General features: G+C 34.9%; 2 protein-coding genes across 2 annotated transcripts; one reads left to right on the forward strand and one right to left on the reverse strand.

The window, feature by feature from the left end:
- Positions 1–3513: 3513 nt before the first annotated feature.
- Positions 3514–4283, reverse strand: LOC108328608 (trypsin inhibitor DE-3). The gene has a single exon (XM_017562491.2). It carries the CDS (start codon positions 4225–4227, stop codon positions 3604–3606), a length of 624 nt encoding a protein of 207 aa, XP_017417980.1. The 5' UTR covers positions 4228–4283; the 3' UTR covers positions 3514–3603.
- A 14808-nt stretch (positions 4284–19091) lies between these two features.
- On the forward strand, positions 19092–26853 carry LOC108329634 (ABC transporter B family member 15). The gene is made up of 7 exons (XM_017563946.2): positions 19092–19668; positions 19899–19953; positions 20087–20265; positions 20356–20813; positions 20965–21505; positions 22072–22938; positions 25083–26853. The coding sequence occupies exons 1-7, from the start codon at positions 19408–19410 to the stop codon at positions 26493–26495; spliced, it is 3774 nt and encodes a 1257-aa protein (XP_017419435.1). The 5' UTR covers positions 19092–19407; the 3' UTR covers positions 26496–26853.
- Positions 26854–27740: the final 887 nt, after the last annotated feature.

The raw sequence follows: 27740 nt of genomic DNA on the forward strand, positions 1-27740 counted from the left end.
CATCCACTCAATCACCTAATCCCATATCTCATTGCTCACTTCTGCGTCATCTAGAAGCCGCAATATTATCTAAAATTCAACAAATCCGAGATATTAGCTCTAATTTTAACAATCTTCCGTGCAATCATAAATCTTGAAATTGTAAGCATTTTTCACCTAAGTATCAGACTTCATAAAACTATCCCTTCAGTGACTAATATATATAAAATTCAGTAATGTTCAGAAAACTCAATTAAATAGTGCTTGGAAATTGTGAGAATCAGTTACCTCGAAGACGATCTGGCACGCTCGGAATCTGGCTGTTTTGTTGGATGTCGTAGCGGCAGCTAGGAGGAACTTGAGGAAGCAATCGAGGAACTCGTCGGAGGCGGAGGCAGCAAGGGCATAGACGAAGGAGACTAAGCGTTCAACAGAGGCAAGGCGCCTCTGGAAATCAATGAGAGGAGTTAGGGTTCTAGAGAAGGCAGAAAAGAAAGCCGAAGAAGAGGATTTGGCTCGGAGGAGTGACATGAGCTTTCGGTTGTGGGTGGCGTATGATGTTCGAGCCTCATCGAGAATGGCCGCAATTTCAGCATCAATCGCTTCTAGATGAGTCGTGGAACCCTAATCTCCCAAATATAGCAAAAGAGAGAAGTCGCAGTCCAGTAGGATGAGGGTTTTCACGATTGATTTGGCGATTTAGAAGCAAAGGAGAAGAAGTGCAGCGTGAAAGTGAAGACACGGGGAGAGGAAGTGAAGAGGGAAAACGCGGGCAGAATATTAAATATTCCATACCGGTTTAAAGTTGTAGTCGGTATAAAAAATGAACTTTTATACCTATTTTTATTCTAACCGGTGTAGAAGTATTTTTTATACCGATTTTCAGTATAATCGGTGTAAAAGAATTTATCTTATTTACGATATTGCCATTACATCATTTTTTATACCTGATAAATTTGAACCGGTATAAACAGTAGATATAAAAAGTCTATTTTACACTAGTGTACTATGACAATGACCTTGAAAATCGCTCAGACAAACATAAATTATGAACTGTAAAAAAACACAATGTTGAGAAAGTACATGTGAAATTGCTCTAACTACAGCTGATGGATGAGTACATAGGCTTTCGCTCGTCAAAGGTAGCTTTAATTTGAATGTTCCTACAGATATATTAATGTGATAAAATTAGAACAACATGAAAAAACTTTAATGAAACCTGCAGTAAAGGAAACTTAGGGAAAAATTCAGACTTGGCAAGTTGAGATCCTGAAAGAGCTACACCATATACTTGACCACCTTGTCAAACTAAAACATCATCACCTTCCTCTTCTAAGCACGAGATTCATTGATGCCGCTCACAAGTTTTCTAATAGCCTGGAAATTAGATGAAAAACTACAAGTTAACCTATATCCACATCAACTTGCAATGAAAACAAAAAAATGTGGAAATTTGTAGTAAATTAAGAACACAAATAAATTGCAATTAACCACAACAATTTACGTCAAATTAAAAGCCCTAAAGTTAATGGGACAAGGTTTCCTAATGTCTAGAGTTTTTGGAAGAGGATAAAGAAATTTCAGACGAATTAATGATTGCAGGAGAAGAGAACTTAACGTTGAGGGGACAACGAAACACGAAGGGTAACCGTCGCACACTCAATATTGAATGGTGAAGAATAAGTAGAAGTGGAGAAGTGGGGTGAATAAGATACAATCAATTTCTAAAAGTTTGACGAAGGGGATAATTAGGCATTGCGGAAATATTTCAACAATTATCGACGATTTTCAAACAAAACTACCGAAAATATATTTAAGAAAAAAAAGTTAATTATAGTTTCCTCTTAAAATTGCCGAAAATTTATTAAAAAAATAAATAAAAATAAACCAAAACTGTCGAAAATTTATTTAAAATAAAAATAAATTAGAAATTTTGGAAACTATTAAAAATAAACCCCTCTTATATTACTTTACTTTTGTAGTCACTTTGCTAACTTGGTTTAAAGAGTTATACAGACAACTGTTACATTGTTGTCTTAACATCCCAATTAAAGTCACTCTCAACTAGAACTGTTAAAACGGGTAACCCGGCTCAATCTGACCCGACCCACCACGGGTTGACCATTTATTGAGTCAACCCAACCCGGCTCATTTATTAGCGAGCCAAAAAAATTTAAATCCGACCCGACCCACCACAGGTTGGTGGGTTAAACGGGTTGGCTCACTGGCTCACTTAATTAACTTTTTTTTCACCTTCTTCTTCTCAGATTCTTATAACATGTTACTTTGATCAATCAAATTGAAACAGTAATAATTGAACCAATGGATATAAAAGAAAATGAAACAAAAGAAATATAGTGTTCTATATATTCTAAGCTATCAAGCGTAAAATTTTGCCAATTTAATTTAGTGAGACATACAAGAAACTATGTATAGAAGTTAACAAAAATATATAGCACAAGATAAAATTGTCATGCTTGTAGATAGGTTTAAAAACAGGATAAAACAAATCATATATTCACGAATTATCCAATCTATAATATTATCCATCTATTAAATTGGAGTCTTAGAATGGATAAATCCACAATATTATGCTCTCTTGAAACATCTTCTTCTTTGTTGTCTCCATCTATAATATTATCTAATCTATAATCTTTGGGTTTTATTTACGAAGGGGAACTTTTGGAAAGACAGCAACGCAAAATGCTCTATTGCTAAGTAAAGGTTGTGCATTTTGAATAATTAATTTAATTAATTTGATTTCAATAAAAAATACGATTTGAATAATTAATTTAATTAATTTAATTTAATTAAAAAAATAGGTGGGTTGGTGAGTCAACCCGACCCACCACGGGTTCAACCCGTGTGAGCCGGGTTCTTAGTGAGCCAGGTCAAAATTGGCTCGCATAAAAAATTTTGCATTTTTTTCCAACCCAACCCGGCTCAAACCTGTGGTGAGCCGGGTTGACTCACGGATTTCAACCCATTTTGACGGCACTAATCTCAACCCAACCATTTATATAAAAAAAAATTGTTTTTAGTGATTGGTATGAGCGTCCAATTTATTTTATTTTATTTTTTTTAAAATACCTTCAATATACTTATACTTTTACTGTTTTTATTTTATTTTATTATACCTTTTATTAATTTTTAGTAATATAAAAGTGGAAATAAAATAGTATAATCTTATTTTAGAAAACAAATGAAAAAAAATGGAAGAGTCTGTTCAAATTTTTTTTCTCAAGTTCTATGTTAGAGATAAAATTTAACTAAGTATATTGAATGTTTTTACCGTTTACATTTGAACCTAATAGAGTAACATGTCGTACTTATTTGTTTATAAAGTCCATAATTTAAATGAAAAATTAAAATTGGTATGGTATTAATTATATTTCCTGTTTCATTCCTTAGTCCTCGTGAAATAGTTTTTTACACACGGTTTGTTTTATTGGTGAAACGAAGAACATAAACCAGACAATGACTTTGAAGAGGCGAACGGATAAAATTGAAACAAATTTTGTGACTCTAGAAATATAACACAGCAAAAAATCCAAAGACATAAGCTTTGGATGTTTTATTTATTCTTATAGTAGTTAATTACATCCGAAGCATACCGTAGATGCATCAAGCACGAGTTTTCATGGATAGTGGTTCATTTAGACCTAGCAGAGATGTTGATGGAAGTGGCGTAAGAATAAACTGGAATGGGGTTTTCTGATTGACGGCCAAAAGCCTGTTCCCTGCTTCATCATTAACAATGGCAACATTACCGCAGAGGCTGCCGCCAAGTGTACAGAACAAAAGCTTGTAGGTATTGGCTGAGGAAGCTCTCTCAATAATGAAGGAACCTTTCAGTGAATTTTGGTAGCCAACTTTAACGAGGGTTCCTTCAGAAAGAACCTCAACAGCTTTCCACTCAAGAGAGTTGACACCGAGAGGATCATTTACGAAGTCAATGAACACAGGGCCTTCAGGGATAAATTGGACACGGTATGGGGATGTAATTTTCAATGGAAGCCCTGGATCGGTCTCAAAAGGAGATTGCACAACTGAGAGACGGCTAGTTTCGTTTCCGGTTTTAATTCGTCGAATTCCACCGCCAAGCGAAAATATGTGTGGCCTTATATAGAATGAGCCACCGTTACGAACCACGTTACCACTGCCGTCGGTGACTTGAGCAGTGATTGAAGGAGGGTAGAAGGTTAGGACAGAAAGAAGGAAGAGAGCAAAAAGCATTGTACTCGCCATTTCTTTGGTTGGCTATGGAACAAATCAAGGCTTTTCTCTTATCAGTTTAGTACAGGTTGTGTGAATAAGAAAAGATTGGAGAACCCATTTATAGAGCTACGCGACTGTAAGATGGTGATAAGGTGAACATTTTTTATGGATAGAAAATCCTGGTACTTATACACACGTGAAAAAAATGAGAAAAAGGAAAATAATACTTTTGTTTAAATATGTGTTTCGATTTTTTGTAAAATAATTTTTTTAGTTTTGTTTGGTTAAAAATATTTGGCATTTTTCTGTTTAAAATTTTTGTTATATTTTTTAGCTATTATTAAAATGTCCAAATCTTTTACTTTATTATTTACAAAAGAAATTATTTCCAAATGAAATATCTATTTTAAATATCCAAGTTTTATTTTAAAATGAATAAATAAGAAAATTATTTAAACTATTTAATTTCTGTTAAATATGTCTCATTTATATCAAATCAAAAGCATACATTAATAAACTTCATTTGATGACTCTTAAATTGTATTAGTAATGCTTTAGCATGACCGTGACTTGCATGTTATGAATACTTTCGAAGAAAATAAATGTTTATTTGCTTTATTTTGTTTTTGTTTGGTATTATTTTTTATAGTTATATGCTTTGCCTTTAAGTTATAAAATTGTTTTGGAAATTAGTATTATTGAGTGTATATTTTTCTTAGAACATAATTATTATGTTATTTCTTTATTTTTATATTTTTACTTAGAGGTAAAATGGTCTTTTACCTTTATTTAATTGGTGTAGAAATTAATTAAGGAGTGGTTTGTGTTGAGATTGTTGACAGGGGAGCACAAGTTTAGCTAAACCCACACAATCTCAATGATGACTATGTTTTTTATGATGGCAATACATAATTAATAATAACACATGTGTATACTGTGTTACACATGTTATATGCTTTTGCTTACTGTGTTATATCTGTACAAGCATATGTGTGAATATTATTGTGTTGTTTAAAGCATACCACTGTATTTAATATGTGATTTTATATGTGTATGCATAACATAAGTGTTCGGAAATGAAAAACGACAAACACTTTGGTTGAACTTTAATGTGTGGCAAAACAACAGTTTTAAGTCGATTACATTATGGGATGAATCGATTAAAACTCGTGGGTTTGCACAAACTCTTTTCAAGTGTGCTGTGAGATATTTTGAAGTGAAAAGTTTTCAAAAATTGTTCTAAGTGTTTTTACTTAATCGATTGTATGCTTCTTGTATTCGATTAAGTCTGTTAAGTTTTTGAAAACTGTTAAATGTTTGTCACAACTGACATAACGATCATATTTTTAAATATGTTGCCAAGCATTTATTATGATCAATTGTATTAAATGTGCATTCAATTAAATATGTGATTGTTGTTAGTCTGTTATAACTGCAAAGATTATTCAACTTGATTAATAGCTAAATCGATCAAAATGCGTCTAATGTGTGTAATACTATAAATTGATGTTGATTTGAATTTTGTAAGAACTTTTGGAGAATTAACATTTTCATATCTTTCAGAAAACGTTGTGTGTCTTACAGAGGAAAAGAAAAGCTCCAAGAATCAGAGATTGATCGTGGTGATCAAGGCTTAAAGGTTTCTTGAGAAGCAAGATTTACTAGGTATTGAACGTCTAATCAATCTGCATGAAGAGGTGTACTCTGCACGATCAGGAATTTGTAATCTGTGAAGATTGACTTGGATTCCCTACAGTGTTTGCAGGAAGAAGAACTGTGTTCTTGACTTTGAGATGCCTCATAGGGTTTGACAACAAAAGATGGTGTTCTTGCTGCGTGTCTGTATTGTTTGCTGCCTATATTAGATTAGAGAGTTAGAGAGGTGTTTTACATTTTTGACGTGAGGTTGCTGTAAAAACCTTGGTGTAAAAACCTTGATCTTTATAGTGCATTTGCTTCCTGTGGTTGGAAGAACACTGGATGTAGACTTGGTCAAACCAGTATAAAAACCAACGTTTGAATTCTCTGATCCTTACACTTTTTCATTACAGTCGATTAACCTGTTATTGTATTCGATTAAGTGAACTGCTGCATTACATACCATTTAAGTTACGATTCAAGAAAAGCGTAAAGATATCCTATTTTGCGAAAAAGTTTTAGAAAGCTTATATTTTTACGCTTCACCAATCTACCCCTCTCTTGGTGTAAGAAACTAAGCACTTCTTTTTTAACAATTAGTATCAGAGCTGGTTTTCATAAAATATTTGAAAAACAAATCGATTAATATTTTTTCTTAATCGATTCGATCCTAAAAAATGGCTTTTACTTCTCAATCTTTTGGTGAAGGTGCATCAACAAATAGACCGCCTCTATTTGCTGGTGAGAATTATGCATTTTAGAAAATTAGGATGCAAATTTTTCTTGAATCCGTGGATAAAGGCGTATGGGATGCAACAATCAACGGTCCATATGAGCCCACTCAAATTATAAATGGAAAAACTGGTTTGAAAAACTTTTTTGAGTGGACTCAGGATGAGAATCGCAGAGCACAATATGATGTTAAAGCAAGAAATGTAATTGCCTCTACACTAACTATGGATGAGTTTTTCAAGGTTTCCCAATGCAAGACTACAAAAGAGATGTGAGAAGTTCTTGAAGTGACACATGAAGGCACTGAAGAAGTAAAGCGTGCTAGGAAGAACTCCCTTATGCAAGAATACGAGTTATTCAGGATGAAGGCTAGAGCGACTATCTATAAGGTGTAGAAAAGATTTACATGCATTGTAAATCACTTGATGGCTCTCGGCAAAGTGTTTGATAAAGAAGAAATCAACATCAAAATCTTGAAGAGTCTTAACAAAAGTTGGCAGCCAAAGGTAACACTACTATTTCAGAATCTAAAGATTTATCTAACATGAATATGGCAACCCTTGTTGGAAAGCTTAGGGAGCATGAGTTAGAACTCGGAAGGCTAAGAGAGGAAGAAGAGATTGAGGAAAAGAAATCAATTGCCCTCAAAGCCACGAGCAGAAGAGCCTTAAAGAAACCTGAATCTAAAGCTGAATGAGATGTAGAATTGTAGGAAAAGGAAATCATGAACATGATGGTAAGAAAATTTAATAAGTTCATGAAAAATAGAAGTTCTATTGCTAATAATGCAAGTGCTTCAAGAGGAAGGAAGAGTTCAAGAATCAACACGGTGCAATGCTATGAATGTGGAAAGGAAGGCCACATAAAGCCTGACTGTCCAGACTTGAAGAATAGGCAGAAAGCAACCGCCAAGTACCCTCAGGACAAAAATAGAAAGCAAAGAAAAGCGTATATAGCCTGGGAAAACAGTGATGGTGAATCTTTAAGTGATGATGATTGCAGCGTTGAAGAGGAATCAAATTTATGTTTCATGGCAGGCTCTACACATTCTGATGATGACAACGATGATGATTTTGAAAATGAGCCTATCGAGGTGAAGTATCACATGCTGCTTGATGCTTTTCAGGAAATTCATGCAAAAGTCATGCGACAAAGAATTGACAACCTTGTAAAGGATAATGAAAAACTAGAAAAAGAATTAGAAATTGCTTTAAAATCTACGAACATAGTTAAAACTGAAATGCAAATTGTTGAAAATAATTGTGATAACTATCCAGTGCACGTAGAGAAAATTGATTACTTAACCAGCACTTTAGCTAAATTTACTCAAGGAAAAGAAAATTTGGATGTTGTGTTAAGATCTTCTGGTAAAGCAATTAATAGTGAAGGTATTGGCTATAAAGCAAAAAGTAATAGGATTAATTCCAAAAAGTTTATTGATCTTAGTAAACCTATTATGAATGCTTGTTTCTATTGCAATACAATTGGTCACAATGTTAGAAATTGTTACTATAGAAAGGTTGGAGTTCCGAAGGGAAAATATAAATGGATTCCTAAGGAACAACCTCCTGCAACTGACAAGAAAGGACCTAAGTTTGTGTGGGTACCTGCATCAAAACCATTAAGTTGTTTTGCAGGAAAGTAGCTGCTATTGTAGCATAAACAGAGCTCAAGGATGAACTACAATTGCAACAAATCTTAAGTTCTTGAGTATCTACAATGTGGTAACTACGTCAATCTATTTTTCATGCATTCATGCATCATAAATAACTATATGAATAATTGTCAAATGCATGATTGATGAATGTTTGTGTGACTGATCTGATTGTATGAAAATCTGTTTGTACGATTTTTAATCGATTGTATTATGAATAGAGTCGACTATGTTATGTGTATGTGTTTCTCTATTTTTGGAAATACTTTGTAAAACACAAAGTTGACTATGATATTAATAAAATTGATTAAGGTTCTCCTTTATGGGCTTATATGCTCTAGAAAAATTAAATAGGCCAATACTAAAATTTTGTTTCGTGCCCTTATATATATTTGATTGTGAAATAGCTTGTGTACTGTTGTGTCTCATTGTTTGCTATAAGCAAAACCCTAAAAAACCATGTAAGATTTTTCTGGTTGAATCCTATGAACATGGCATCATTCTCTTCATCAAAACGCGCCAGAAGGGTTCCTCCATCTGAAAGAAGTGCAAGTCCTTCAGGATGGATCAGTGATAGTGCTGCTAGAGAAAGATTTATGGGATGGAAAAGAGTCAAAGAAGTTGTTCCGCACAAATCACTCGAGTTATCTCTGTTCAAAGGTGAAGGATTCATATTTCCAGAAAAACTCGCTCATCAAGGTCTATCTACTTTTATTTAGATGAAGGGTGACTACTATCCGAAATTAGTTAGTGTGTTCTATAACAATCTCAAAGTTGTCAATGGTGATATTCACTCACGCGTAAAAGGTGTGCACATTGTAATCAATAATGATACATGGTTATAGATTGCTGGACTCAAAGATGAAGGGTGCATGTCACACTTACCAGATTCTCTGCATAACAGATGGACTACAAAGAGACAAATGTATAAGGACTGCATGAGGTATCCTGGAAGATACAAAAAAGAAAAAGGATTTCTGCACAAAGGATTGGATAAAGAAGAAAGGATGATTGCATACATCCCGGATTGGATATTGTTACCTAGAAGATTTCATTACGACAAATTAACATCAGAATATTTGTATCTGTTGAACGCAATTCAGTTCAGAATTCCAACAAACTGGGTAGCTATTAACCCATTGGCAAATGTACCAAATTGTATAAAGTAATATAAAATGGTAAGACCAAGTATCGTATCCTAAACAATCGTATAATCACTTAACTAATTAAGACTAAAGAACGATTCCATTGAATGAGATTGAATTACAAAAGTAAACATAAAAACTTGAATGTAAAATTGATCAATTGAGGCTAAAACAAGAATAAATGAATGATTTAAGATGATATGAGATGATGATGTTGTTGGGATTAGATTTCACCTACTTTACTTTCATGCATATTAGAACTCATCTTCATTGGAATGTTAATGTCCCTTACGAAATTACTTAGAACCCGATCTCTCGACGTAAAGCCTAGCCTTGATTATTAGACAACAATCCCTTGAAAACCCTAACAACCAATTCCGCATTAAGAAAAGAAGCTTAAGACAACTAAACGTCTTATCCCTATCCGTAGGCAATATTCCCTTTCGATGAAATTCTCCAGATCATGATTCATAAGATATTTTCCAATACTCAAACAAATCAAACATTAAGTCATGAATAACCAAAATAAAACAAGCATTAAGAATGGGAGAAAATCACTAACATTCAGTGAAAGAAACATAAAATATTTAAAACATATTCAAGTACATGAAAGTTTAGAAGTTATATTATCCAACAACAAATGAGTTTAGTTCTTATGTGTACAATGGTCCTTTACACTCGTATACACACGATATACTAATCTTATAAAAATAAATAAATAAATAAATAAGACAGTAATTATTTGTAGTATTTATGGACGTTGACAAAGGCAAGAAAGTTTATCCAATTGCAGAATGCAGTTTTTAATTGCTTTTATCATAGAAACTTTCAACAGCATTAGAAACTTTCAATTACTTTCTGTTCAATATTTATTGAAACTTTCAATTACTTTCTGTTGAATTTTTGTTGAAACTTTCAATTCTATTGTTACTCTCAAGGTAAAGGTGGTCCACGTTGTTTCAGTGCATTCATTGCAAGCATATATGTCTTCAGAGGTTTAGGCATTATCCTCTGTCAATGTTCTTCTGTGTGCAACATAAAACTTTCATACTGTAAAAGACAGGGGATAACCTATAAATTGTCTGTGGGAATTTACTTTGGGTTGTGAAATATGAATGGTCCCTGTACATATACCTATAATCATAAATGAAGTTCTGTTTTCTTCTAAATATAGATTAATAGGCTTAGTTTCTTGGAAAGTGAAAAGGTGTAAAATATCAGTCTGATAATCAAATCACTTCCAAAGATTTGCCACACACCTTTTACCCTAACACGTCTTTTCTTTTGTTTCTTGCAATGTTTAATAACTGAGATACAATTTAAGAAGGAATTAAAGCATTTAAAAGAAACACAAATCATATTATCTCATCAGTCCAAAACAATAATATATATTCTTGTAATATTTTTTTTTAATTAAGTTAAGTAGTGAGCTATCAGAGTCATGACTTAATTATTTTCTAAAATAATATGTAAATTAATGTCACAAAATAAAATTATTTATATTAAAATATTAAAAATATAATATCACCAATTAAGCTTTTGAACCTAAAAATCTTATAGTTGCATTAAAATTTATATGACAAAAACATTAATCAATACATTAATAATAGTAATACACCAGTTTTAATAAAATAATTTATATATATATATATATATATATATATATATATATATATATATATATATATATATATATATATATAATGCAATGATAAAATTTGAGAAATTATACATTATCTGAAATTAGTTATATTAAAAAGGGTATTTACATTTTTCTAGTTTTAAAAAATATATTTTCATATTAGCTTTTTATAAATTAAAATAACAAGATCTTTTTAAATTTTCAAACATACTTGTTTTTGTAACTTATGTTTTGAATAAAATAAAATGACATTCAGATTTTTTATTATGTTTAATAAACTAATACATAGCCTAACCTTATTTTAAAATAACGAATTTAATAAAATTTAATTAAAATTATGAAAATAATTAAAGTTTTAAAATAAAAATTAAATATTTCATAGAAATAAAATACTGTGTACAATCTTTTCTTTAAATTTCAGTTAATATACTATTTTAGAATAAAACGAGAGGTTTTTTTTAAAATATATTGAAATAAGTATCATTTTAATAAAATATAAAAGAAAATGATGTTTGATAAAAAAAAATAAAACTATCACCATTATATTAAAAATTACCAGAACTTTTTCTTCATAAAACAATATCATATTCATTCTATTATAATATCAATGTACGCCCTCGAGTGCAATATAATTTTTTACTGACCTTGATTGATGTATCAGCACAGATTCTTTTTAACAATTTTTCTACAAATTGTCATTCTGCTTTAAATTATGTAATTTTTTATTTAAATTTTATTAATTATTTATAATAAAAAATCACATACACAAAAAAAGTCAGAATATAATAATTTACTAATATTTTATTTTAATAATTATTGTCATAATTATTTATTTAATTTTTTATTATCATCAAATTGAATACAAGCAAGAAGTGAACACCTATACACTTGCACATGTGATTCTTATATGTATAATAATATTAAATAAATATAGCAATTAATATGTTTGGAGAATCTTTGGAAGTCTTTTCAGATAAGTGATTCAGGTTGTAACCGAATTAAATTAATATATAATTAAAGTGCAGTATATTAGTAAAAAAACTGTTTTTAAATTCGCGTTATAGGCACTGATTTAGGTGAAACCGAAGCCTATCAAAATATGGTGGCATTTTTGTAGTTTAAGCGAACTTATACGTCTTGGTTCAAAATCAACCAAAGCATATAAGCCATATTACTTCAGTTAAAGCAACGATCGAAGCCTAAAAGCCCACCTGTTCCCTGACAGTCTCTGAAATTTGAATTCTGTGCAGAGCATATGGCTTCGGTTCGTTCAGAACCAGTACAAAATAGTGTTTATGCCTCGGTTTAAACGGAAACCGAGGTATATAATCATTTTATTTTTTTTTTTCATTTTTTTCTGAGGACTATATGCCTCGGTCAGGTGTAGAACCGAGACCTATATGCATGTATTGTTTCGGGCGAGCAGAGAACCGAGTCATATGTGCACGTATCTTAACCAAAAAAACGTAACCTTTCATTTCCTTCTTCCTCTAGATCTGACTCCCACCCTCGCTCTCCCTCCTTTCCTTCTTCCTCCAGATCTGACTCCCTCCCTCCCTCTCCCTCCCTCGCTTTCTCGCTCCGTCACTCTCTTAGTCCCTCGCTCCGTCACCCTTTCAGTCCCTTGCTTCCTCGCTCCGTCGTCGCCCTCGCTCTGTCGTCGCCCTCGCTCTCGCTCCGTCGCTCCCTCGCCCTCGCTCTTGCTCCGTCGCTCCCTCGCTCTCTCGATCTCGCTCCGTCACTCTCGCTTCCATTGCTTCGTCGCTCTCGCTTCCCTTAACTTTGCATCGTTCTTAGAGTTTTCCAAAATATTAGGGTTTGATTTGTCTCTGTTATCTTCCAATTTCAGATTCTGCCAACCCGAGGAAGATTGTTGGACAAAATTTGAGGTGTGGGAGGGAGAGGAGAAGGGGGTGGTAGGGTATCAGAGAAAACGATTTTACGGAGAGAGAGGTGGCTGAATTGGGGTTTGAATTGCAGAGAGAAAAAAGGGGGTGGCGGTGGCGGTGATGTGAATTGGGCCTGATGTTAAGTTTGAAGAGAGTGAGAAGCAAAACTCGGAAACAGAGTTGGTGGCGGTGGCGGAGTCGTTGTGTGCTGTGTTCGTGGTGGTTTTCATCACCCTGGAACTTCAAGGACTGCTTCATAGTGAGTGATGGGGGTGTTGCTGTAACCACCGTGCTATGCAATAGACAGAAGATGACAACCACCGATCTCCTCTTTGGGCCAAACACTAATTTTGGCTTTCTTTTATCAACAATTTAACCAAAAAATAAAAAATAAAAAAAAAATAAAAACACCTATTGCTTCGGTTAAGGCAATAACCGAGGCAAAATTTTACCATTTTATGCCTCGGTCTGCACCCGAAACAAAAAAAAGTAGACTTTTTACCTCGCCTGAATATGCCTCGATTCGGGAACCGCTGTCTATGGACAAAAATGACCGCTGTCGTTTCTTCTTTTTGTACTAGTGGTATAAATTAGGAAGTTACTCTTAGATCGTCTCTCAAATACCAATTAGTAGTTTAAGCAATAGGTTAAATACATGGTGGAAATGGTTTTTAGACAGTTTTGTGAATTAAAATGCACTCAAGTAAAACACGAATTCAAACACTAATTGAAAATGGTTGATCACTAGCTCAATTAGGTTGTTCCAATCACATATTAACAACAATAACTCACTCTTTTAACCCCTTCCAACACAAGTTAACCAACTAAGCGAAGATTAACCATGTTTTCATAAAAGCGAATTAAGCAAACGCAATGCTCATATTCAATCAATTCTGCACCACACAGTTTCATCAATTAAGCGAAGATTAAACACCAATTAGGCAACTAAGCGTGTACTCAATTGCAAGTGCACAAACATATTTAATATCATCCAAGTTAGAGTAGCAAAAACACAATTACGATTCAGAAATATCATGGAAACGATGCAATTTCAGTAATAACCAACCAAGCACACTTAACCTACCAAAACAAAGTTAAAACAGCAAAACCAAATCGAATTCATGAAACCACAGTAATAGCAGAACCAAAAACGCAATTAGAAAACGAATGCAGAACTAGAACAAAAATTGGAAATGAAGCTGGATTAGAAATTGGCAAAATGAAAATGCAAGGAAGACAACAAAACGAGAATGAAAACAAGAACACAAACGGAAATTAAATTTGCAATTGAAAACGAAATTGATTCAATACATAAAGAGGGAAAGAAAAACAAAACCTAAAACCTCCCAAAGGGGGGCTGAAAAACATAAATTGGAAAAGAAGAAGACTGAAATGTGATTTTGGGGTTTATAAAACCCTAATTACAATTCTGCCCTTCATAAGGGCTTTTACAAAAATCTGCCTAAAAATGGGCACAAAGCCAAAAAAGAGGGAAATTCAAATATAATGTTGACGTGGATAATGGAAAATGACATGACAACACTCTTATTGTCCCAAAATATGATTCTAAAATTGTCCTACAAATAATAATTGGAATAGCTAAGCCCAAATAATTCAAATTAATTAAAACAAGAATTACTAGTCAAATTCAACCCAAATAGTGAAAATGAAATAATAATAGAGAAATAAACACAGTTCACTAATACAATTTGGTGCGGAAAGATAAGCGAATAATACAAAATAATGATTCATCAAGTACATACTCGACTCTCTAAAAACAATAATCATAACAAATTATCATACAAACAACAAATGTAAGAATAAATTATTGAAAATAAAACTCTAACATAAGATATGGATATAAAAGAAGCAACTTTATTAACAATTTATAAACTATCTAATTTCAATCAATCACACATTAAAAAATCATATAAATCACATGGATCTATAAGTTAAAAGATATTTAACAACAAAATATTGACTCACGTCTTTTGAAAAACTCATACTAAATACATCCTACCATAGATTTATATCTAATATAATCCAAGATGTAGATTTACAAGCAAATCAACGAATTATGAACTCAAGGTAAGTTCATCACAACCTAAGTCTTTTCATGAGTAGTAGAAGAATTTACCCATTAAATGTACAAATATACAAATATGTTAATTGTATATGAAACTTTATCAAAAAGACCTTTCATGGCATAACCAAGAAGTCTTACCTCATACAAAAGTACCTTATTAAAATATACATTTTATTTAATATTCAAAAAAAATACAACCAAAGAAAAACTCCACTACTTCATTGTTGCTCCTCACTATCACCTAAAAGACACTCTTCTTATGTACAATATACGACCATTGTAGGTTGAGAAATCCCAAATATCACATAATTAAAATAAAAGGTAAGCTAGTAAAAACTGATCAATACTATATAAACCATCAGTTCACTGAAATAATTTAATCTCCTACCATTTCATCACGCTCTCTCCATTCCTATTAGAAAATTTGATTCAACATATAAAATTAACTTTTCAAAGAAGATTCATCATTAATTCTAAATCAACTATTAGCAACAAAAATCAAATGTCTATCATAATACAATCACCACTTATACTTCTAGACAGAGAAGGCTTGGAGACTTTCCATTCTTTCCCATGGGGGATTTGGCATCAAAGGCTCCCTTCTTCTCCCTCTCGCGCTTATCAAAGGCTCTCTTATTTTCTCTCTTGCAGCACATTCCCTCACTGTCCTCTCCTAAACCATAATCTCGCAAACATACCGAAAAAGAAAAAAAAAAGAGGAAGGAAAATGACTCTTACAATCAAAAGGCGAACAAAATAACATTACTAGGGTTTTCTCTCTCTCAACCCAATAGGAAGAAACAACAAAAAATAAATTCTTATTTGGTTCCCCATAGATTCAAACCTAGGCCATGCGAAGTCAACACATAACCTTAGCCACTAGGCTATTTTTTTTTTATTACAGTGACATTTAATATGTACTTAACTGATACTTTAGCTCATACAAAAACTAAAGCATTTTAACCCAAACCATGAAGTACCTGAAAAACACTAGAAGGAGGGATTGAATAGTGTTATTGAAAAACTTTTTCGTAGCCGGCACTAGTAAAAAAAGTGGAATCTAACGCGTCATATACGCTTCGGTTACGCAAAACCCAAAGCGTAAAAGGCTATATACCTCGGTTACACCTTGACCCGAGGCAGAACAGTGATATTGCCTCGGTTAAAAGAAGACCCAAAACCTATACCTCTGTACTAAGCACACTTTTTCTCTAAAAAGACCCTATTGCCTCGGGTTGCTAGACGACCGTTGCCTATACACACGTTTTGATTTTTTCATTTGCACATTTGCATAGCCAAAGACTTCTTCTTTCTCGTGCTCTCTCTCTTCCCCTCCGTGCTCTCCCTCTTCCCCTCCGTGCTCTCCCTCTTCCCCTCCGTGCTCTCTCGTGCTCTCCCTCTTCCCCTCCGTGCTCTCCCATTCTTCTCCTCTCTCGCTGCTGTAGCCTCCGTCATTGCTGCTGCCGCCGCTGCCTCCTCCAGATCCACCGCTCCAGATTGTCAAGCCCAAATCGTCAAGCCGTTCCAAATCCGCTTCAGATCTGCTCTAGATCCGCTCCAGATCCGCTCCACAACGTCACCGCCGCTGCCTCCCCGCTGCGTCCACAACGTCACCACCGCTGCGTCCACAACGTCACCGCCACTACCTCCCCGCTGCCTTGCCGTCGCGTGGTGAAGACAGTGTTGTCGCCGCATTGCCGCCATCGTCACGTGGTCTTCCTGGGTTCTTGCTGCACCGCCGTGGCGCGTTGTCTTTGTTGCCGCAGTCGCTCCCACGGTCCTGGTCATCGCGACAGTGGTCCTCCGTGGCTTGGTAAGTGAAATTTTTTTGGATCTTGTCTTGGTCTTCTTTTTGGATCCAAAGACATTGAAAACACCATTTTCAAATAAAACCCTCCACTGTCAATCTCGTTCTTGGTCTTCTAACATGCACATTTTTGTTGTTCAATTTTTCAGTTATGGACTCGTGGACCACAAAGGAGGGGGAACACATGCCAGATTCATCATCCAGCTTTGACCCTGTTCTGAATTGAACGAAATCGTGGGTTTTGGTCTCTTTGCAGATGAAACATGTTACAAAAATAATGAGGGTTGTGTTTATGATTGTCTGGTTGGTTTCGAAACGATGGGAGACGGTGGGAGAGTGTAGCAGGATTAATAAAAAAAACAAAATCTTACGACATCGGTTACAATGAATCGAGGCGTAATCGTATCCTTTACGACGCGGTTCATAATAACCGAGGCATAAAATGTACACATTTTTACCTCGTTTGAATATGCCTCGGGTGTAGAACCGGTGCCTATAAGCAAAAGCAACCGGTGCCATTTCCTGTTACTGTACTAGTGTGGTATGAAATAACATTAGAGGAGTCTTTGACGCCTTAGCTAAAGTACATGATATAACATGTTATCGAGCTTAAAATTCTTCTTTTAAATGCTTAGTCGCTCGACTTGATAAACATTGAACATTTAATGTCATTTAATGCTTTCTTATAACAACAAAGTGTTTTTTGATTTTCTATCGGTAGGTAGATTTTTGCAATTAAGCTCTTTTCTAAAGATATCAAGTGTTGTATAAAGGCTTCATCATTGGACAAAGTATGGTTTAAGCTCATGGTATCGTGTAAGTAAACACTTATTTTGCTTTTGTCTCTTTTTAAACAGATAGTGATTATATTGTTTCAAGTTTTTTATGTTTTAATATTTTAATTTGTTTTGTTAGAGACATCATCTTGACTTGCTTTAATTTAGAGAGCTAAGTTGAATACCTTCTTCAGGTATGATAAGCATCAAGCGTTTAACTCTAATTCTCTTAAACGCTTTAGGCATAATAGCGTTTAGTTTTGTACAACAAATATAATAAGTTATAAAGTAAATGATACAGTTTTAGTATCGAATTTTTCTATTTTACAAGAAAATTTTGGTTTTAACGCACTTTTCTCACTTTTAACATAATTACATTTGTGCACTCTCAATATTTTTGTCTTTCTAGCTTCACTCACCAATTTTGAACACAACAAAAATTAAGAGATAATAATAATAATAATATAATACCACTACGTCTTTATTTTTTAGTAAACAAAAAATATGACATATGACAATGTAAGAATATCATCAAGTTATTAACTCTATTGACTAAAAAATTTAATAGATTAGGAAAAGCATGTTAAATACTAAGTCATAAAAATCATATCTAATCACATCTATAACTATTAATGAAATATGTATTATTGTCATTTTTGTGTCACATTCTCGTTTGTAAGAATAGTAAATGAACAGTGATCCTATTAATAATGATAATGATTTCTCACGACTCACAAACAGACTATAAAATATTTTTATCAAAATAAAGTAATTAATATTAATTAAAAAATGAAACTGTGGGTATTTATACATATATAAAGTTGAAATTTGTTAATTATTTGAGTCAAAATACCTGAGAATTGAAGATTCCTGAATAGTAAATAAATTTATATATCAAAGAACGTTATTGACATTTGGAAAACATGATTTAAGAGGAAACAATTAAATTTTTTGACCTTTGAAACTTTGACCCTTCTATATAATAATAGTAAGTTTGAGTGTTCATTTTATGAAATATAAATATTCTACATTAATGTGTCTTAGACCAAGAAAATATTTAGTTTTAAGTAAGTGTATATATGTGCATGCATACAAATATATGTTACACATTAAGTGATAATTCGCATTGAGAAAAGTAAACTTAAATTGGCCTAACTGAAAATTTATGACTACTAAGAGAACATGTACATACTTTAAAATGGCAGTTTTTAGAGGCAATTCCACACTGTTCTTATTAAGCTTAGTCTTAAAGGATTCTTTTGATAACAAATGTCAGATCAACGGTTATCTAATATAAATTAAATAGCGCATTCAATATAGAAAAAGAAAGTGGCCAAAATTCACCGATCCTTTATAAAAAAGAAAGAATCGTGTCAGCAAAAAGCAGTAAAAGTGGCATATCTCAAGAAATAATTTTGAAAGTGGTATAAGATGAGAAAAATGCTTTAATAAAAGTAGAATTATATATTTATGGCTATGAGAAAAGTCCCGATGCTTTAGCAGTGTGATAATTATAAAGTCAAACAGGAGCTAATTCTCCTCCTCACATCACATGTTCCTCCATCCTCAACAACACAATAAACCCCTCCACATGCTATTAAGAATTCCCCAACCCTGACCCTAGCTATTCTGGTCCCTATAAGTTTTGCCCCACCACCCTTTAACCCACACTGATTCCTATAAATTCACCAGAATGTCGCAACAACATAGCTCAAGGTAATTAAAGGAAAGCTGGTTTTGGAGGCAAGCCAAGAAGGCCGAGAAACCGTGCTCCATTAACTACAGAAGTGGGTCTCCGAATCTCACTGTTGTTTGTTTATCAAGAAAAAGCGTGTCTAAAAATGGTTAAGAATCAGAAAAGTGTAGTAGCTATGGTTAGCCAGGAGAGAAAGAAGAAGATGAAAAACGACTCCTATGGGTTTGGGTCCATTTTCATGCATGCCGATGGTAAAGATTTGTTTTTAATGATTTTAGGTACACTTGGGGCTGTTGGGGAAGGCTTTGCCACCCCTCTAGTGTTGTTTATCAGTAGTCGCATGATGAATAACATTGGGAGTTCATCCAACATGCAAGGGAACACCTTCATCCATAACATCGACAAGGTTCAATTCTATCTCTCTCTATACACACAAGAAATTTTTATATGTTCACTAATCACCGTGATCTCAATTAATCTCAGCAACATACCTAGTTGAGTGTCATGTAAAATTAATTGAAGACATGAACACGTGAAACTCTTAAACTGTCTTAATAAATTCTCTACTTAAATCACATGAAAAGAGTATAACATGAGGGAAGCTTGCTAACTGTTTAGGCTTTACTTGTGATGCAGAATGCAGTGGCGTGGTTATATTTAGCTGTTTGCTCTTTTGCCGTTTGCTTCCTCGGTGAGTTTTGGTTCGCAATGATTTTGCTTTTCCTTTTTCTCTTTCCGTTTAGGCCACGCAAATTAAAGTGATGATATAGTTGCATCCTTTTTTCTTTAACTATTATTATACTTTGGAACTTTTTTTTTTCCAGAGGGTTACTGTTGGACGAGAACAAGCGAAAGACAGGCAGCGAGAATGAGATTCAGGTATCTGAAAGCAGTGCTTCGACAAGATATCGCGTACTTCGATATGCATGTCACAAGCACGTCAGAGATCATTACCAGCGTCTCCAACGACAGCCTCGTAATTCAAGATGTTCTCAGTGAAAAAGTACGCTGTTATGTTTCATTATAGTTACCAAAAAAAGACAATCTTAAGTGAAAGCTCGTAATTGTTCTTATAACCAATCACGTGTTACAGGTTCCGAACTTCTTGATGAACATTTCGTTGTTCGTTGGGAGCTACATAGCGGCGTTTGCAATGTTGTGGAGGCTGGCCATTGTGGGATTTCCTTTCGTGGTTCTTCTGGTGATCCCGGGTTTAATTTACGGCAAGACCTTGTTGGGGTTGTCTAGTAAAATCAGAGATGAGTATAATGAAGCAGGAACAGTTGTGGAACAAGCAATTTCATCAATCAGAACAGTTTATTCCTTCGTTGGGGAAAGCCAGACCTTGAACACTTTCTCAAACGCGCTTCAAGGGACGGTGAAGTTGGGCCTGAAGCAAGGCTGGGCAAAAGGCTTAGCCATTGGTAGCAACGGCGTCGTTTTCGCCATTTGGTCTTTCATGTCCTATTACGGCAGCAGACTCGTTATTTATCATGGCGTCAAAGGAGGGACAGTTTTCGCCGTTGGAGCAGCAATCGCTGTTGGTGGATTGTAAGCATTAATTACCACCCCTATTATATTTATTATATAATAACATTATTATCATTATCGTAATGAATACTGTTGTCTTGTCTGTATTATGAATTTGTTTTATAGTGAAATATTTGAATGAAGGTTAATTAATTTTCTGTTTGTGAAAAAGGGGACTGGGAGCGGCTTTAGCGAATGTGAAGTTCTTTTCGGAGGCGGGTGCGGCGGCGGAGCGTATAAAGCAGGTGATAAAGAGGGTTCCGAGGATTGATTCTGAGAGCGAGGAAGGGGAGATTCTGGAGAGAGTTAACGGGGAAGTTGAATTTGACAGGGTGGAATTTGTGTACCCGTCGAGACTAGAGAGTCCAGTATTGAACGGGTTGAGTGTGAGAATTCCGGCAGGGAAGAGAGTGGCGTTGGTTGGGGAGAGTGGGTCGGGGAAGTCGACGGTGATAGCGCTTTTGCAGAGGTTCTATGACCCAATGGGAGGAGAGGTGCGTTTGGATGGGGTAGGGATTCAGAAGTTGCAGGTGAAGTGGTTGCGTTCGCAGATGGGGTTGGTGAGCCAGGAGCCTGCTCTGTTCGCCACAACCATTAAAGAGAACATACTTTTCGGCAGAGAGGATGCCACGGAGGACCAAGTTATTGAGGCTGCAAAAGCTGCGCATGCTCATGATTTCATCTCGCTTCTGCCTCACGGTTACCAAACACAGGTCATACCTATTCTCTTCCTATCATACCTCTACTCTCCCTACTCACCCACTTATCTTATCAACTCATTCATCATTCATCCCTCTCTCTCTTCGCCCTTCACGTAATAAATGTTAAAGCGGCTCCTCCATCTAATCTACTACCTACCTATGCTATACTATATCATGTATCATATTTTACATTTTCCTTGTCCCTCTTGCGTCTCTCTCACTTTAATTTTAATAAACTGAAAACAATGATACTAGCTCAAGTATTTTAAAGAAATCTAATACAAACACTTTTAGCATTTTTCAAATAAAAAAGAAAACCTTTTTTCAATATTTTGCAGTGACTTTTAGTCAAAGCTTTCATTAAATATAGATCGCTTTTAGAAAATAAAATAAAAATTAATTTATATATTAGTAAAAAGAAAATTTTAAAGAAACTCCTGAGCGAGCGAATTTACAATAGTATTACTTAATTTTAATTTATGATTTATCTATTTTTTTCTTACTATAAGAAGAAATTTATGAAACATAACCTTAAGAACAATATGCACATCAAATAACGGTTTTGATTCCACTTGCAGGTGGGAGAGAGGGGAATTCAGATGTCAGGGGGACAGAAACAGAGGATAGCGATTGCGAGGGCAATAATCAAGAAACCGCGAATTCTACTTCTGGACGAAGCAACAAGCGCGCTAGACACAGAATCCGAGCATCTCGTCCAACAGGCACTGGACAACGCCGCCGCGGGTTGCACCGCTATCATCATCGCCCACCGTTTATCCACTATCCAGAACGCAGACCTCATCGTCGTCGTCGCGGGCGGAAAGGTAATAGAGATGGGCTCGCACGACGAGCTCCTCGAAAACGACACCAGCGCCTACGCCTCCTCTTTCCGCCTCCAGCAACAAACGGAGAAAGAGAAAGTAGCCGAAAGCGAGGAAAACGTTGCTCCAAGGAGTGTCACGAGCACGTCATCCACGACAGACATGGAAAACGCGCTCCCGGTGGGGCCAGTTGGTGGGAGTGGTACGGACGTGGCGGAAGGGAAGAAGGTACCAGCGCCGTCGTTTCACAGATTGGTATCCCTGAGTCTCCCCGAGTGGAAACACGTGCTTGTGGGGTGCTTAAACGCGATGGTGTTCGGTGCCGTTCAGCCAGTTTACGCATTCACTATGGGGTCCACGATACTGTTGTATTTTCACGCGGATCATGAGGAGATAGCGAGGAAGACTAGGATCTACTCGTTCGCCTTTCTGGGCCTGTTTGTGGTGTCTTTCATTGCAAATGTTGGGCAGCATTATTGTTTCGCTTACATGGGGGAATACTTGACCAAAAGGGTCAGAGAGACCGTGCTTTCGAAAATCCTCACTTTCGAAATTGGATGGTTTGATTTGGACGAAAACTCCAGTGGCGCCATCTGTTCCAGGCTTGCCAAAGACGCCAATGTGGTAAGTTTCCGCTTCCATTTCCTTAATTACTTCTGCCGTAACGTTTCTAACTTTTTCTTTTCACACTTTCTAATAACGGTATCAATCATTTGACTCCGTTTCTTCAATTTCTTCTGCTTTAACGTTTTTAAGTTTTTCTTTTCACGAATAATGACATCAATCATTTACCATTTGCCTTAGGAAAACAAACACCATAATAAGAAAAGATGAAACATAATGACTATGATAAAATATGTTTAAGAAAAGAAGTCTTGTTAATCAGTACCCCACACTTGTCTGAGTCAAAATAATAGGATCTCGAATAAATGCCATCTTATTTCTCATTTTAAAAATATACATAGCCCACCTGATAAATAATAATACCTTTTATGAGCGATATATGATGAGCGAAAGATAGAAAAAAAAAATTATGTGTACAATTAAGTTTAAAAAAAATATATTAAAAGCAGCATTCGTGTTGTTCAGTAACTTATCTGTTTTAACCAAACAATCATCAAAATTTTCACTTGAAAAAATATTTTCAAAATATTCTAGTACAACCTTTTGTGTGTCAGGAAAGCGAAAGATATCAAACTTAAGTTATTCTTTCTTTTCTTATTTTCATGGTGAAAGTGATAGTGGGAGGTGTATAACATGAGAAGAAAAGATATGAAGGAATTTTTACTATTTAAGGTCTTATTGTTTTGTACCATAAATTCTCACAAATGAGGCTATAATGCATGTATCTCTCTACATGCAACGCCATGGTTGTCGGTGAGAATGTGGTTCACAAAAGGTAAATCTTGTGGATTAAAGATGGAGGACCTCTATTGGTATATCTTCAGTTGTGGTTACATCCTATCCGTACCCTTTTTCTTTTGAAGAAAAGGGAGGACCCGGCTCCACCTCACTTTCCGTTACCTTATTTTTCCTTTCCTTTCTTTATCTTTCAAACCAGGGTACTTCTAAAAACATAACTATATACTCCAAGTATAATTTTTATTCACTCTGCTACAGTGGAATTAGTTCAACTAGTCACTCATTCATTGAATACATTAAATTTAGAATAGGATACTGAGATATTTCCTTAAGAATCTAGGATTGTGCTAATTGAGTGTAGAAAAGAGAGATGGAAAGGAGGAAAAAAAATCTAAAATGTGATAGAAAAGAAAACTAAGTATAGCCAATAGGAAAATCTATAGCATTTTCCTTTCCCAGAACGCTAGGAGGAAACTGGGCGTGGGCCAAGAAGAAGCGACCGAAGAAAGAAAGTGATTTTCATCACAATAGTAAAATTTAAAATTATAAATATTTATTTTAAATCATTCGATAAGAATATACAATCACTTAAGAATAAATACTATATATTCTAGTTTACTTAATGGAATCACTTTCATTTTATCTACTTATCATTAACGGAAACCATATTTCTTATCATAATTGCCTTAAGTAATTCTTTCAAGTATAATATTACGATGAAAGCATCTTTTCCTTACCATAATATTCTTAAGACAGGCATCTTTTTCGTTTGGTTGACCCTTTTTCTTTTATTTATAGTGAAGACTTCGTAGTTGCAGTTAACTATCCGTACATACTTTATTTTTTACTAGAACTTTGCAGTATAGACTGTCAATTTTAACAATTTTTCTTAGGATCAAATTTTTTTAACATATTATAACAGTAAAAGCGTAAAATGAGGACATTTAGTTTTAAATAACATAAACATTACCACTGCTAAAAATCTCATTGCACGTAAAAAAAAATTAGTTTTCATTTTTTTCCTATGAGATTGTTTTACTATTTAATTATATATTGCCATCTATTAGAAAACAATACAAAATATTTAAATCGTCACATCAAATGCTGTGATGAACAGCATGAAAGAGAGGATTACGAGGCTTTGAAGGTGGTATTGTGGCTCCTGTCACAACAGAGGAAAGTTATGTACTGGGTACGCCAGATAATTTGATAGTGGCTTCATGCCGTCTAAACCGGCTTTAATGCAAGCACACGTGCTTGTTTTTCAGCGTGTTCTTTAGCTTTTTGTGCGATAAGTGTTGGTAGTTTGGCAGCTACGTACAAGATCTTGGTAGTTGTTAGTGTGGTTGTGATTGGATCCATGACTAGCGTGTGTTGATGTTTGATATTTGGTTGTGTTGATTCAGGTAAGGTCTCTAGTGGGAGATAGAATGGCATTGCTGGTACAGACATTTTCAGCGGTGATAACAGCTTACACAATGGGTCTGATAATTTCCTGGAAGCTTTCCATTGTTATGATAGCGGTACAACCTATCATCATAGGTTGCTTTTACACAAGGCGTGTCCTTCTCAAGAGCATGTCCAACATGTCCCTGAAGGCCCAGCAACAAAGCAGCAAACTGGCATCAGAAGCCGTTTCCAATCTCCGAACCGTCACAGCCTTTTCTTCGCAGGACCGGATTCTCAAAATGCTTGAAGCGGCCCAAGAGGGTCCAAGCAGAGAGAACATTCGGCAGTCGTGGTTTGCTGGCATGGGACTTGGATTCTCCCAAGGCCTTGCATCTTGCGTTTGGGCCCTAGATTTTTGGTACGGTGGCAAGCTCATCTCGAACGGGCACATAACAACAAAAGCGTTCTTTGAGAGCTTCATGGTTTTGGTGAGCACTGGGAGGATAATTGCGGATGCGGGAAGCATGACAACGGATCTTGCTAGAGGTGCTGATGTTGTGGCCTCTACTTTTGGCATCATAGATAGGAGTACGAAAATAGAGCCTGATGACCAAAACGGGTACAAGGCAGAAAAGTTGGTTGGTGAAATAGAGTTTCATGAGGTTCATTTTTCGTACCCTACAAGGCCTGATGTGGCTATCTTCCAGGGGTTCTCGATGAAAATGGAGGCAGGGAAATCAACCGCGTTGGTGGGGCAAAGTGGATCTGGAAAATCAACGATCATAGGGCTAATAGAGAGATTTTACGATCCACTTAGAGGGATGGTGACAATAGATGGAATGGACATAAGATGGTATAACCTAAAGTCACTAAGGAAGCACATAGCACTTGTGAGCCAGGAGCCAACGTTGTTTGGTGGGACCATAAGAGAGAACATTATATATGGAAGAGGTGGGAGGGTTGATGAGAGTGAGATGATAGAGGCAGCACGAGCAGCAAACGCTCATGATTTCATAGCGGGTCTGAAGGAGGGGTACGAGACATGGTGTGGGGAAAAAGGGGTACAACTTTCAGGGGGTCAAAAGCAAAGGATAGCAATAGCGAGGGCCATATTGAAAAACCCTAAGGTGTTGCTGTTGGACGAGGCCACAAGTGCATTGGATGGTCAATCAGAGAAGGTGGTGCAAGATACGTTGATGAGGGTAATGATAGGGAGGACCAGCGTGGTGGTGGCACACAGGTTGAGCACCATTCACCATTGTGATACTATTGCTGTGATGGAAAAGGGGAGGGTGGTGGAGACTGGAACCCACTCCTCCTTGTTGGCCAAAGGACCATGTGGAGCTTATTACTCTTTGGTGAGCCTTCAGACTAGACATGCAGCCACACTCAACAACACTTGTACTAAAGCTACCCACTCTGTCACTTGAGCTTCCCAAAGTACCAAGTTGTCTTTGTCTGCTCGGGTTGCTAGCTACTAGACCTTCTTTTTTAGATAATAATAATAGTAATAATGATAATAATAATGATAATAATAATGATGGTAGTCATAAAGAAGAGATTAGATGAGTTTGTTTTTGGTTGGTTTGGTTTGGTGATAGATGAAGCCAACTTAAAGAAGTGGACGATATGGAGAAGGAACTTTCAAAATTAGTGTACCTTTCTTATTTCGCACTTTCTCTTGTGTTTCCAACAACATCGATCCATGTTTAAATAATGTATGTATATATAGGTCTTTATGGATATTGAGAAGAATACTTGTGCCAAATGGTGCAAAATTTCTCTCCACTTTCCACCTCCAAATGATTACTAAGTAAATATTAGACTAAAGTAGTACCGCACTCCTTTCAAGATTTTAAGAGTATATTATTTATATTTTGTTAAACTTGTTCAGATATTCTTACACCAACTTTCAAAATTATTTTAAAAAATTACACTGATATTTCGTAATTATTTAACTAATATTACACCGTATAATTTTATATATATAAATTAGTAAATATTAAAAAAAAATAATAATATTTGCATAGTATCACACTTAATTTTTAATTAGAACCTATTTAGAACATGATAAAATATTAGGTTTTAAAAATTTATAATTAGCCCTTACTCTTAAAACCCTCCTAGAAAACTTTGGAACAATATCCCAACCAATAATACAGCTTCAAATTTTTAACAACAATAAATATAACTACATATTAAAATGATTATTTTGTTGCTAAGGTGGTAATATATTTGATTTAACAACTATATGGTATGGTGGTTATATGTGTGTCTAATATATCAGTATATAATACTATGATGATCATATACGTGTAGATGGTTATAAGTGCGTCTAAAAGCTATAATATATCAATAATAATAAAAATTATTAATTAACATATTTTTTTATATAATATAAATAATTCAAGATAAAACATATTGAAATTAATCACAAACGTTTTATACTCAAGTGGTTTTATATATAAAATATGTGTTATGAGTCATTTAAAATTTTATATACTAATTTAAAATATTAGTCTCACGATTTTTAAAGAAGATACGAACACATTAATAGAAATCAACTCCATATTTTTGAAGCTGCTCCATGCTGAAATGAACAAATGATGAACGAAATTGATGGAAAGCAAAAACAAATTGAAAGGAGTTGATATGTTTGGTGAGTGAATTGGAAG

Source organism: Vigna angularis, chromosome 2, assembly GCF_016808095.1.
Source record: "Vigna angularis cultivar LongXiaoDou No.4 chromosome 2, ASM1680809v1, whole genome shotgun sequence".
Taxonomy (NCBI): domain Eukaryota; kingdom Viridiplantae; phylum Streptophyta; class Magnoliopsida; order Fabales; family Fabaceae; genus Vigna; species Vigna angularis.